This window comes from Lepisosteus oculatus, chromosome 9, assembly GCF_040954835.1.
Source record: "Lepisosteus oculatus isolate fLepOcu1 chromosome 9, fLepOcu1.hap2, whole genome shotgun sequence".
Lineage (NCBI taxonomy): Eukaryota > Metazoa > Chordata > Actinopteri > Semionotiformes > Lepisosteidae > Lepisosteus > Lepisosteus oculatus.
Window position 1 is genome coordinate 3718965 of NC_090704.1, and position 12720 is coordinate 3731684.

The 12720-nt window shown below is 39.9% G+C and overlaps 1 protein-coding gene across 3 annotated transcripts; it reads left to right on the top strand.

The window, feature by feature from the left end:
- Positions 1 to 30: 30 nt before the first annotated feature.
- Positions 31 to 12384, top strand: fubp1 (far upstream element (FUSE) binding protein 1). 3 transcript variants are annotated; one of them, XM_015355256.2, is made up of 22 exons: positions 31 to 192; positions 1029 to 1125; positions 1750 to 1812; positions 2585 to 2623; positions 2825 to 2864; positions 3123 to 3169; positions 3252 to 3323; positions 3570 to 3627; positions 3796 to 3958; positions 4054 to 4152; positions 4238 to 4342; positions 4526 to 4628; positions 4852 to 4952; positions 5060 to 5195; positions 5317 to 5477; positions 5618 to 5766; positions 6027 to 6103; positions 6943 to 7068; positions 7528 to 7602; positions 7974 to 8036; positions 8409 to 8566; positions 8867 to 12384. In XM_015355256.2, the coding sequence occupies exons 1-22, from the start codon at positions 100 to 102 to the stop codon at positions 8873 to 8875; spliced, it is 2034 nt and encodes a 677-aa protein (XP_015210742.1). In that variant the 5' UTR covers positions 31 to 99; the 3' UTR covers positions 8876 to 12384. The 3 variants fall into 3 exon arrangements, with proteins under 3 accessions (XP_015210742.1, XP_015210746.1, XP_015210747.1); XM_015355260.2 differs by lacking the exon at positions 1750 to 1812; XM_015355261.2 differs by lacking the exons at positions 1750 to 1812; positions 7528 to 7602 and having other exon boundaries at positions 32 to 192.
- The last annotated feature ends 336 nt before the right edge of the window (positions 12385 to 12720 follow it).

Below are 12720 nucleotides of genomic sequence, written 5' to 3' on the forward strand. Positions count from 1 at the left end.
CTCCCTCGTGCCGCGGTGTCGCAGCACTACCTTGTTTCCCGGAGACCGGCGGCCATTTTCACTCCACTTCTGCGAGAGGGAAGATAGCTGTGCTCCGCGATGGCCGACTACTCTAGCGTGGCTCCTCCGTCCAGCGGCTCCGGCGCGGGCATGAACGACGCCTTTAAGGACGCCCTGCAGAGGGCTAGACAGGTAGGTCGACTGGGCGCGGGTTTCTTTGCTTTCCCCGGCAGGGAGTTTTTAAGATCAGTCGGAAAAACAACAACATTTTAAGAGAGGCAGGCGCCCGCCGTTCAACAAAGCGGTCCGGCTTGGGCCTTGTTTCTTACACCGCTCCTAACAAAGGAAGGGTCCGTTTCGCCCGCGGCAGCTTCGCTGACGAACGGCGAGTTGCTTTCCTTAGTGTGTAAAAGTTTACCAGGGAAGTGTTTTTGGGGGGGCTTTTCGTACAAATGGCGTGAAATCCAACCCCCACAGTTTCGAGAGTTGACCACGTCCCCCTCCTCCTTCTAGGCCCGAGTTAAGAAAGCACGCAGCAGAAAAGCGGTTTACTTGTGGCGCTGTCGGCTAAGGGCTGATATTTGTATCGCTAAAAGGACGAGGCGCCTTCGATCTCGAATGAAATATATATGAATATATCTTAAAACCTCGACCACAGGGAATAGTTTTGGACTAAAAACCCTGCTTGGTGCGGTCAACTTTTAAAAAGGGGGCTCAACGTCGAGGGAACTTTTATGTCACGAAGAGTCGTTTTTCAAGTTGTACCCGAGCATTTAGACAAAAGAGCCGTTTTGTAGCAAGTGTGGATTCGCTCGACCGGGAGTCAGCCCGCCTGAATGTGTTTGGAGGGTAGCGTGTCTTCCGCGCTTGAGATGTCCTTTTTACAAGAGAGCAAGACGTGAAGGCGTTTATCCGAGGCGGAAATGAACTTCCCAGTAACGCAGCAATGTAGTGTTGGAAGAAGTGGTGTCAGAGGCGGCTAAATGAAAAGTACAACAGTTCATGCGGTCCAATCTCATTTTTTTCAGATCGCTGCGAAAATTGGTGGTGACACTGGTGGTGCACCTCCACCAGCTACGAATGAATTTGGATATCCAGGCCAGAAAAGGCCGTTGGAAGATGCGGGTGAGTAGATTTGTTTAGAGAACTTTTGCATCCATTTTCTGGTCATTTCCTGATTTTGTTTACACCTTTCTACACTCTTTGAATTGCTAGTGTGTAAAGATTTCTTGTATTCTGTTTAAAATTGGTGAATACACAGTATTTGTAGTTCCTTTTGCCTAATTTTTATTTCCTTTTGAGTGTTATGCACGTTAAGAAGCTGTATTCCATTATCCAAACAAATCTGTATTTTCAGATTTTGTCAGTTTGTGTTTGTGTATAAGCTTGCAGTAATCAGGACTGCTACACTGCACTGTTTTATGTAAGCAAGGTGTCAGGATGATTCTAATTTTGTGTAGACTGACTTGTCGTAAGATCGCACTGATACAACAAATGTTACAGGTTCTTGTCTACTCTGCAAAAAAAAAGTAAAACAAAAATCAAGTGCACATAAGGAAGATGAATCATTTAATATTGCCAAAAATTGGAAATAAGTTTAAAATTATTACTGTGTTAGTGCTGTTGGTGTGGTTACAGTGTACTTCCTGTGCATAAATAAGCTCCCCAGCGCTACCCTGGAACATAAGTGAAAGTCAAAACGTCATGATGGTTCAGCTCATGTATTTCATGCTTTTATTTCATGTGTAGATGACTCTTGGACAAGTCTGAGCAGTAGAAAACACTGGAAGGGATTGCCCCCTCCTTTTGAAGGCAGGAACCTTTTGCTTATTAAACCTGTCTGTAGTATGTGAAGGTGGAAGGTGTCAGCCCAGTTGGAGACGGACTGCTCTTCAATAGAATCTGCAGCGTTGCCTTTCTGTTCAAGTTTGCCATGTTATAACTTTCCAAGCATTAATTGGGCCGACGGCGTTCATGTTTATTGCCCCCATGCTTAGGTCTGTTGAGTGTTTAGAAGCATGGGTAATAGGAATTTACATAAAATCAAGAACCCGCATAAAAGTTTCAGGCCCTTTTTCCAGGAAAATACTTGCTGCATCTTTTTTGGAAACTGTTTCAGTACTTGGGCATAATTATATTCTGCAGTTGGGAACACGTTTTATGTCATAGTCAAATCTCGGAACGTCACGCAAAAGTGTCTGAATTTGAGAAGTTTGGTGTTGTCTTTGAATTGTTTGGAAAATGGAAAGGCAGTCAGATTTGCATTTGTATTTTACTTTTTTCCAATGACAATGATATTCTGTGAAATTTAATGGTCGCTTCCTTGTTCCCAAGTGCTGTTAACATTCCTGTTTTCTGTAGTGATCTTCTTAACATCTAGTACATCTCTTAACTCTGTGTGTATTTGTCAGTATTAAATGTTGGAAATTCTCCTTGTGTTTTTTTAAGTCTCAAATTGTTCCTGTAGCTATATCATAGAACTAACATTGAAAACTTACTTTCCCTTTCAGCCTCAGATCTTAACACTGGGGGTAAACCATTAATCAAAATATCACATCACATAATACAGCATTCTATTTTACAGATCAGCCGGAAACAAAGAAGGTTGCTTCACAGAATGATCGTAAGTTACAAAATTAATTATTCTTTAGATTCCATATAAAGTTATTTTGTTGTTTTGTTTGATTTGACAGTGTTATACATAATAAACCAATCTTGAGGTTTTTCATGTTTAAGTTACTTACAGTTTGTCACAAATTACATATGAGTATACGGTTGCATTTAAAACTTTTGGAAAAATTTAATTAATCATTTTTTCTTTCAGCTTATACTTCTCCAATGGGGGGGATGAATGCACCTCAGAGGTAAGTTTTATTTTTATATGGAGTAAATGTATTGTCCTATTAAGAGTTATGGCATGTTTTCAGAACTGTGTGGTTGTGTGGGTGCACAAAGGTTTCAGCATTATGTAGCAATCTGCACTTTGGTAAATTTATCAATTTTTTTAACAAATTCTAAACTAGTAATTAGATTGCCTTCCAGAGTTAGTGACAGTCTTAGTGTTGCATATTTGCTCTTATGTTCCAGTCATAATCCAAATCGGAAATTTCTGTTTTGTTAAGGTCTGTTTCTGAGGAGTTCAAGGTTCCGGACGGAATGGTTGGATTCAGTAAGTTTAACTCTACATTTGCTAGTATTGATTTTGCAGAGAGTGCTTCAGGATTTGCTAAAGCTTCTTTTTTTGTCTTTAGTTATCGGTCGAGGAGGTGAACAAATATCTCGCTTGCAGCAAGAATCTGGATGCAAAATACAGATTGCCCCAGGTAAGGTTTGAATCTAGTCTGCATTGTGTTAAGGTAGCTATAGCTGTAACCTAAACCTTGTTAGATGCAATTATATATGGGTTAGGGTTAGGAATTATATATGGGTTCTTTTCACATTTGTGAGAAGTTTTTATAGGCATTGTAGTTACTGATGTAACACATTTAGATGTTTCTTATGTGTTACCTTTTGAATGTGTAGAAATGAATTGAGAGTAATTTTAACATGTTCTCTTTTTAAAATTTTAGACAGTGGTGGTCTGCCAGACAGATCTGTGATGTTAACAGGTTCTCATGATTCAATCCAGTAAGTATAAAATGTCCGCACACATCTAAATAATAAACCTCACACGGATGCCATATCGTTTTAATTTATATTATGTGTACAATTTACAATTGTGGGAATTTGTTGTTCAATGCATAATTTTTATTGTGGACTTGAATGGCTGTTGTGTTTTGTGATGTCTTTTTCCAGGACTGCGAAGAGGTTGCTCACTGAAATTGTAGAGAAAGGAAGGCCTGGACCAGTCTTCCACCATTCTGATGGGCCGGGAATGGCAGTTCAAGAAATTCTTGTTCCTGCCTCCAAAGCTGGCCTGGTGATTGGAAAAGGTGGCGAAACCATCAAACAGCTGCAGGTGAGGAGAAGAATGTTTTGTCTCCTGATATGTGCAAATGCAAGCCTGCAGTTTTGTTGTGTGTACAAGCCACTGTTTCTTTCCCCACAAAACAGGAACGTGCTGGAGTGAAAATGGTAATGATTCAGGAAGGCCCGCAAAACACGGGGGCAGACAAACCACTTAGGATTTCAGGCGATCCCTTTAAAGTGCAGGTAGGCAGATGTTCTGGTCCTTGGAGCTTGAGAGTAAAATTGCAAGTAAAGCTCTGTTACAGCGTCTTTGTTTTTGTTCTTCCAGCAAGCCAAAGAAATGGTGATGGAGCTCATCCGCGATCAAGGAGGGTTCAGAGAACAGCGGAATGAGTATGGATCCCGAATGGGAGGAAGTGACTGCAGCTTAGATGTAAGTGAAAGCTGCTTAGCTGTCAGCAGTGTCTAAGCATATTTTTGAAATGTGTAAGAATGGACTGTAGACTTCTTAGATATGCCCAAGTTTAATGTCTTGAAAGTGTGCGGGGTTTTTAAAAAGGCAACAGGGTAACTTTTTTTCTTCACAAAGTTAATCCCATTACTTATTTTCTTCCAGGTTCCCGTGCCAAGGTTTGCAGTTGGAATTGTTATAGGCAGAAATGGTGAAATGATCAAGAAGATTCAGAATGATACTGGTGTGAGGATTCAGTTTAAACCAGGTAAGTTCCAGGATAGTAGGAACTTGAACCCTTTGTAAAATAGTTCAAAAGCTCCATTTTTTTAATTCACCTGTTACTGCTTGTTTCTTGGCTGCAGCACGAATGATTCAGTGAAATTTCAGTATGCTCTAAAATAGATCAATAATGAGCTAATATTCTCACTGATGGAGTGACTTACACCCATGAGACTTACACAGTGTGTTATTTGTCTTCTCGTCTTTAGATGATGGAAGTACTCCAGAAAGAATTGCTCAGATCATGGGACCCCCTGACAGATCTCAGCATGCTGCAGAAATAATCACAGATCTCCTACGCAGTGTTCAGGTTAGTTTTTTTTAAATATCTTAGCCGATCAACAGAATCCTGAAGACCTGGAACAGTTCATAGTTTGGTTCAGTCTCAGAATGCATTTTGGACAATTTTTATTGTAGGCTGGTGGTCCACCTGGACCAGGAGGAAGGGGAAGAGGAAGGGGTCAGGGCAACTGGAACATGGGCCCGCCTGGAGGGCTTCAGGAGTTCAGTTTCACGGTCCCCACCATGAAAACTGGGCTCATTATTGGGAAAGGTAAGCACAGAACCAGTTTGAACTCCCAAGAAAAACAATTAATCCATGGCGTTTGAATGTTCATAGGTAATGCGTGAAGCTTCACCTTTTACATTTTCTTTAAAAACATTTTTCATTTCAGGTGGTGAAACGATAAAAAGCATAAGCCAGCAGTCCGGTGCCAGAATAGAGCTACAGAGAAATCCTCCCCCCAATGCAGACCCGAGCCTGAAGATGTTCACAATTCGTGGATCACCACAACAGATTGACTATGCCAGGCAGTTGGTTGAAGAAAAGATTGGAGTGAGTCTGGTTTTGTATTAGTGAAACAACTGTTCTAAACTTAAAGCAGTTGATCGATGTGCAGCATGATCACAGAAGAGAGAGAGGACAGCTGGAGATGATGTCTGGTGGGTAATATCTGAAAACCTTTGTCATTATAGGGTCCCGTCAGTCCCTTGGGTGGTCCGCACGGCCCACCAGGGCCTCATGGAGGTCCGGCTCCTCATGGCCCCCCTGGGCCTCCTGGGCCACCTGCTCCAATGGGTCCTTACAATCCCGGGCCCTACAACCAGGGCCCGCCTGGTCCTCAGTAAGTTCACACTGATCTCCTCCCGTGGCGCGAACCCTGTAAGAATGCATATGCCCCATGTGCATACACGGTACTTCTAATTTTCGAAGTCATCCTGGCTTTTTAAGTGTTGTGTACAATGCACAATATATCGTCGTACTACTGAAACACAAGCGTGGGTTTTTTCGTCTTAATGGTGTTTTCAGTGTCGACGAAGTCAGTTGTATCCCTGCTGCGTTGATTTTGACTGGAGGCCTGACATTCTGGTTTTTCCATTACAGTGGTCCCCCTGCACCGTACCAACCACAAGGATGGGGGAATGGCTTTCCTCACTGGCAGCAAGGACAGCAGGACCCCGGTAGGTGCCCTGTTCCTTGCATAAGTGTTTGACATTTCCATACAGTAATTTATTAAACGCTTACTTTTTGGTGAAAGCTTATGACGCACATACCTGCAATTTAGAATTTATCCTTTCCCCCCCCCACTATTGTTGTAACTTGTTCTTGACTACGACACAGTTATACATTTCAGGTGTCTTGCGTTTTGATGTCATACCATAAGGGTTGTTCACCGAAACAATAGCATGGCGGTCGATAAAGACATGTCTTCACTGAAGTTCTCGAGTCCCAGCATACACGGGCATTGTGGTGCAGGAGTGTTGGAGACATGACTCGAGTTTCCAGAGCGAGAATGATAGTAAATCCTGGGAGGCAACGGAGCATAGAGATAGTGGGATTTTTTTCCACATTTTAGCCTCTTCCCATTATTTTTTTTGGCACAAACTCGCATTAGGGGGAGATTTGCTTTATTTCACTAGTGAAGGGCAGGGGATTTTTTTTTTAGTGTCACAGATAAGTTCACTTCGTTGGCCATATACAGTTTCTTGTATTAGGAATTTCTTTTCGCATACTCCCAACTTGCTCTCCGTGAGACACAGACAGGGAGAGAAGCTGGGGCTCAGAGCGCAGGGTCAGCCATTTATACAGCGCCCCTGGAGCAGTTGGGGTTCAGGGCCTTGCTCAGGGGCCCAACGGAGTAGGATTCCTCTGCCGGCAGCGAGATACAAACCAGCAACCTTCCACACAGGCACAGATCCTGAGCCACAGAGCCACCGCTCCGCCACTTTTTACAGGTAGCCCTCTTTTGGGAGGTGTGCTTTCGGTTCTTGGGTGACCCATGTCTCTGCATGCTTCGCAGGGAAGGCAGCAGCCGATGCGAACGCAGCAGCATGGGCAGCTTATTATTCTCAGTATCAGCAGCAGCCGCAAGCCCCGATTGCAGCTGCCAGCGCTGCTCCGGGCTCTGCGCAGACAAATGGACAAAGTAAGTCGTTGTTCGCGGTTTGTGGGTTTTGCGTGACTTCAGTGCGGAGGCTTAGCATGTTTCTGTATTGAGATGTGTGAAGTTTGTCACTTGGTTTTATGAGCGACTCAAAACCAGAGCCAATAGAAATCTGCTGAGTTCCAATCCAAATTCCAGTCGGGGGGTAAACAGCTGTCAGCGTCCTCAGCCTGCCGCGCGCACATGCAAAACAGATAAATCAAATAAGTGAGTTTGATTTCGAAGAATCAACAGATTTCTTTTGTCTTCTGTTGTTGAATAGTCAGCCAGCACGTGCATTTTTGTGCATTAGCTAATGCCGTCTGGAAACGGACAAAAAAAATTCATAGCTGCTGAAATTTTAGTGTAGAAATCAGCTTACACATCGAAGATCATTCAGAAAAATTCTTACTGCAGCCTTTTTAAGAATGGTTATCAATTAAATTGTACCATTTTTAACAGGTGACCAGCAGAATCCAGGTCAGAGTGGACAGGCAGATTACACGAAGGCCTGGGAGGAATATTACAAGAAATTGGGTATAAATAATTTTGAAAAACATAAATTCGGACTATATAGTGGGTTAGTTTGTTAGTATGAGTTCATTTCCTCACTTATTTCTTTTACTGTTTAGAGCATCACTTTTAAATGCTCTCGGAAGTTACACAGGGGCTTTCACTGCACTGTGCTTGTTCATTTATGTACACCTTGAAATCTTCACACATCTGCCTGAAGGAGAACGGAACCAGATATTCAGATTTGTAATGATGAAATTTGGTATTCCGTTGTCTAGTTTAGAATCTGAATGAATAGGGCAATGATGGGAACAGCTCTTTGGATTGTTTAAAAGAGTGTAATGCAGTTTTTTGTTTTGTAAGTGCAGGATTCCTAATGTACTTTGCTATTTCAGGTCAACAGGGACAACAGCCACAGGACTATACAAAGGCTTGGGAAGAGTACTATAAAAAGCAAGGTACTTGAACTGGAGTTGAAAGTACATCACAAGCAGTTGAGATAAAAATCATGCGTCTCCATAGCACTGCAAATTAGCAGCTACCTAATTCAGTGTCTGTGTCTTGCACGGCTGCAGATTTGTAAAGTTAAAACCAATTTGGTTTCATGTAATACGTATTGGCAAATGGCTTATGCCATTAAGCTTTATAGTGAATTTTATATCGATATAAAAACTTATCTTTTGCAGAACACCAGAACTAATTTATTCACAGTTAAATGGGGTTTGACTTTGGGACCTTTGTATAGGGAAGTAGGGAGGTTTTCTAAAAAATCTTTTTTCTTTTGGTTTTCTAAAAATCTTTTTTTTTTCTTCTTTTTAACGACCCAAAAGGTCAGGCGGCTCCGGCTGCTGCTGCTGCTACCCAGGCAGGCGGCCAGCCTGATTACAGCGCAGCGTGGGCTGAGTACTACAGGCAGCAAGCGGCGTACTATGGGCAGGCCAGCCCCCAGGCCATGCCCCCACATCCTCCTGCACCGCAAGCACAGCAGGTACTGTCGTGCTAAGACTTGGCTTTAGCGTCACGGTTTCGTTTTGTTTTTTAGACCCGACGTTATTTGCTGTTAATGGGTCAATATAGTTCCCGTCCAGAAAAGACCTTACTGTAAATCGGCATGTATAATACGTGTTGTCCTAACATTTCCTCCCCAGGTGTAGCAGAGCACCACACGAGCCAGCGCCTCGCTAACATTTTTCCCCCCCAAATACAGGTTTTTAGATTTTTTTTAAAGCTAAACAGATGTTCCTGTTGTTAACCATATATGTATTTTTTATGTATTTCTTCTGCACAGGGCCAGTAATGTGAAGTGGACATAGAGTATTTGCTTCATTGTCGAAAAACCTTTGTTAAATGTATGGATGCAGACGACTTGATGAAGATCTTAATTTCTTTGGTTTAAAACAGTGTTCGAAAGAGTACGTAAAAAACACCGAAGGCAATTTTCCTGTATAAGATGAACGGTTTGTTTTTAGTATGTGGTTCATAGATTTGGACATTCCAGCTCCTGTATTTCATCATTAATTATGTGGTCAATGCTCATGTTTATGAAACTGTAGTAATTTCCATGTAAATCATCTCGTTTTTTTAAAAAATGCCTGTTTTTTGTGTTTTGCAATAAAACAAAATGAAACCTCCTGTGTTGGTAAGTTGGGTGGAAATATGGGTAATTCTCAGCCTTGCAAGTTAAGTTGTAGTTCTGCCCTAAGGTGTATATGAATGTCTGTTACAGACTGTACAGATTTGATGACATTTTAAGTTTCGAGTTTTTCTTCGCTCACCCTAAAAAGTTAATGGCTCTGAGTTTTTATTTGAAGTTTTAAGTCTACGAAATTTTTATTGGTATTTAAAACATATTAAGAAATGAAAGGAATGTTGCAGTTTTTCACTTAAGTACCTGTTTTGTTTTAGCCTTGTCTATTCTATAGGCTTTCAATACAGTGATTTAGGACCAGGCCAGTGTGCATGTAGTGGATAGCAACATGGTACACCTGAAATTACAACCTAGTTCTGTAGTATTTTTTTCAATGTACTGTATATGAACATTACCTGTTTGCTGACTTGAGGTAGTCTGAACTGTTTATAATAAGAGAACAACTTTTTCCCTCACAGGAAAGATTAGAAAGGTGGTAAGAAAGCAAAAAGTATTTTTTATGAAATGTTCCCTTAAATGTGACTTCATGAACATCATAGTCAAATTGCTGCTTTTTTACAGCACAGGTAAATGTGTTCTCATATTAACAGTAATTGTCTTTGCAAAAGTACTGATTTTTTTCCCCCATCTTGGTGTCTTAAAGCCACTGTCTGCTTTGTATATATTTGCTGGCTTTTTGTTATGATTAAAGGAAAAACGTGAATGCAGAATCAATTTGCTTTGCCATTGTCCTTTAAAGTGCATCCAGCGTAGGTCTAGATTTGTAGGGCTGAGGAGGCCTACGCTGTACACCATCCTTGATTTGTTCCATCAAGGAGCACTTTCAATGTAAGTACAAAATCACAAATATAATGGATCCGAAGTCCTTTTGCTTTCAATGTATTTCTTTGAGAGACTGAAAATGTAGTGTTTTGACTAGCAGTGAAGTATTGCTTTTATTTAAAAATAGGATCCTTTCTATTCATAGGTAAGTATCCAAATATTGAAACACGTTTATTGCAACTGTTACCATGACACCTTTCCTTAAATTCCAAGTTTAAATGTAATCATTTGAAGGTCGTGTTTTGCAATGTTAACCGAAAAGTGCAGAATTCTCTTAGTTCTAGCACTTAGGCTACCGCATACGTAATTGGTACTGTAGACTGTTTTGTAGGCTACCATCTTTTTTTTAGAAATGCTTGCCGGTTTGATCCATCCCTTTCAATACGATGAAATGTTACAATAGAAGGCTTTAGTAACTACTTTTTAAAATATTATAGGGTGCACAGTGTAGTATGTGGCAGGATTTCTGTTTACAGGAAAGCGATTTATAATACCATGTAACTGATGATAAAGATTGAAATTAGAAAAGTTTTTGGTTGTAGGTTCTCACTTCTTGCGCATAATGATAGGACTGTTTACTCTAATAAGATCATTTAACAGGATGCATTTAATGAATAAGCAGCTTCAGAATTGGATTAGAAAATATTAAGTAAGCACTTCTAGAAAGGCTCTATAAAATGATAGAAGAAGAAGTACTCCGCTGAGTTGTTTTGAAATGCCATTGTTTTAAGTACGTTTATACTGGAGGCTGTTGAACTGATTCATAATTGAATGATTGAATTTTTTATTGATGGCAAACAGTGCAATATTTAATCTTTGCAGTGTGACCCAGACCTTTCACCTTAGGTTCTGCTGCAGTTTAACAGGTAAGCATAACCTAAGGACAACAGTGTTTGAAATATGAATGACTTGAATGACTTGCCTTGTAGTGACATGCATACTTTTGTCATTTTTGTTCTGCGAAAATGTTGAAGCTGTTAGGGATGTGTTAAATCATTTGGTTCAAACTGTGACCTTGGAGAAAAAAGAATCAGAAGAATAGCAACAGCCTTCATGTATTTTTCATATTAATGTGATGAACATCAATGAATTGCATGGCATTGAATTGATCATATTCAAAACATGAAGCCGAAGTTTAAGTATTTGTTGCAATATAGTTAAAATGTGCATTTCTTCTCCCTTGACTGCAATGACTTTTAAGCATAGCTTTATAGTATATCACTTGCTGGTTCCTTTTTAATTCTTATGTGCAGTTTTATCATTTAATGTAGATATTCTAGAACAAGCTTTATTATGATAATTTGTATACACTTAGGTTTCTGGTAAGTCTGATTTGTTTAGTGTAACCTTTCAGAATGCTTTGAGAAAATAGGTATTGCTTTTGTTTCTATCCTTAGTGTCACTGCAAAACATTGCATGCAGTTTGTTGCTAGTATTTGAAAATAGTAATGCCGTATAATTTACTTGTGTATTATTGGTTTGAAACATGTAATGCCCCATTTTTGTAGTGTTCATACAACTTAAAAATGCTGCCTTCATTTTCACACACAGTGTTGAAGATGCTGCGAGCATAGTTCATAGAATCAGGCCCTGAGAATAGTTTGTCCCTAAGGAGGAATCCTTTGAGTGTATTCCACTGGTGAACGTAGACCATTCAAGGGCTCCAGTTATAAGGTAAACTTAAGGAACTGTTATAACTGAGAAATTAATGTTCTTTCTGTTAGTTTAGGGTCTGTCTTCAAGTACATGCTTTTTTGTGTTTTTGAAATTATGATTTAATGTTCTAAAATGCAATATTTTTCTATCATATAATGTTAGGTGATTAATGTCTTATAGTTTTTTTATAAATGTAGATATTAACATATGCTTTTAACTGGCGGTACTCTGACAAATCTGGAGACTCATGAAAAGTTTGCTTTAGGCAGTTAAAGATGGTTAGAATTGAAACTTTTTTTTCCCTCCAAGTTCTAATGAAAAGTTTAAGATTTTGGCAATGAATTGGATAGAATAAATTCTGTCAGTATTTAAGAACTTGCAAGTTTCTACACTTTGCCCATTCGAGTGTTTGGCTGCATATATTTTATTTATATGCATGTGAGATGCTGTTTCCTTTTGAGGAAAGTGTTCTCAGCAGAAAATGCCTGGGGTGTAGAAAAGAAGACAAAACAGGAGCTGTACTGAGAAATATCCAAAAGGGGAGCATGCGTTAGAGGTAACCAATGGTGACGTGCTGTGTATATTCCACAATGTACTTTCATAGATGAAACTGTTCAAGTTTTGAGTGTGCAACTTTGTTCCTATGTTAAAAAAATAAACTTGTATTAGTTGAAAGACTACAGATGTGTCTCTTTTAGTGAGTCTTTCATTTTGGGCATTGTTATTAGTGTGTATTAGACTTTTAGAAACACACATTTGAGCAGTTTTCTGATCCCATTGATTTGTTCTTAAGATTTCATATGCTTGTATGACTCCTGCATATGGCTTTCTTTAAATATTTTGTACCCAGGTATGAAAGACATGAACAGCATTGTTCTGCTGATATTGTCCTTTTATTTTTTTTTGTATTGTAGTCATTGTAGAACATTGTTGGAGGATGTGTATATTCCTCTACTGAATATTCCTTGTTTGTACAGCATTTCTTCTCTGTACAACAGAACTGAAACATAAGTGTT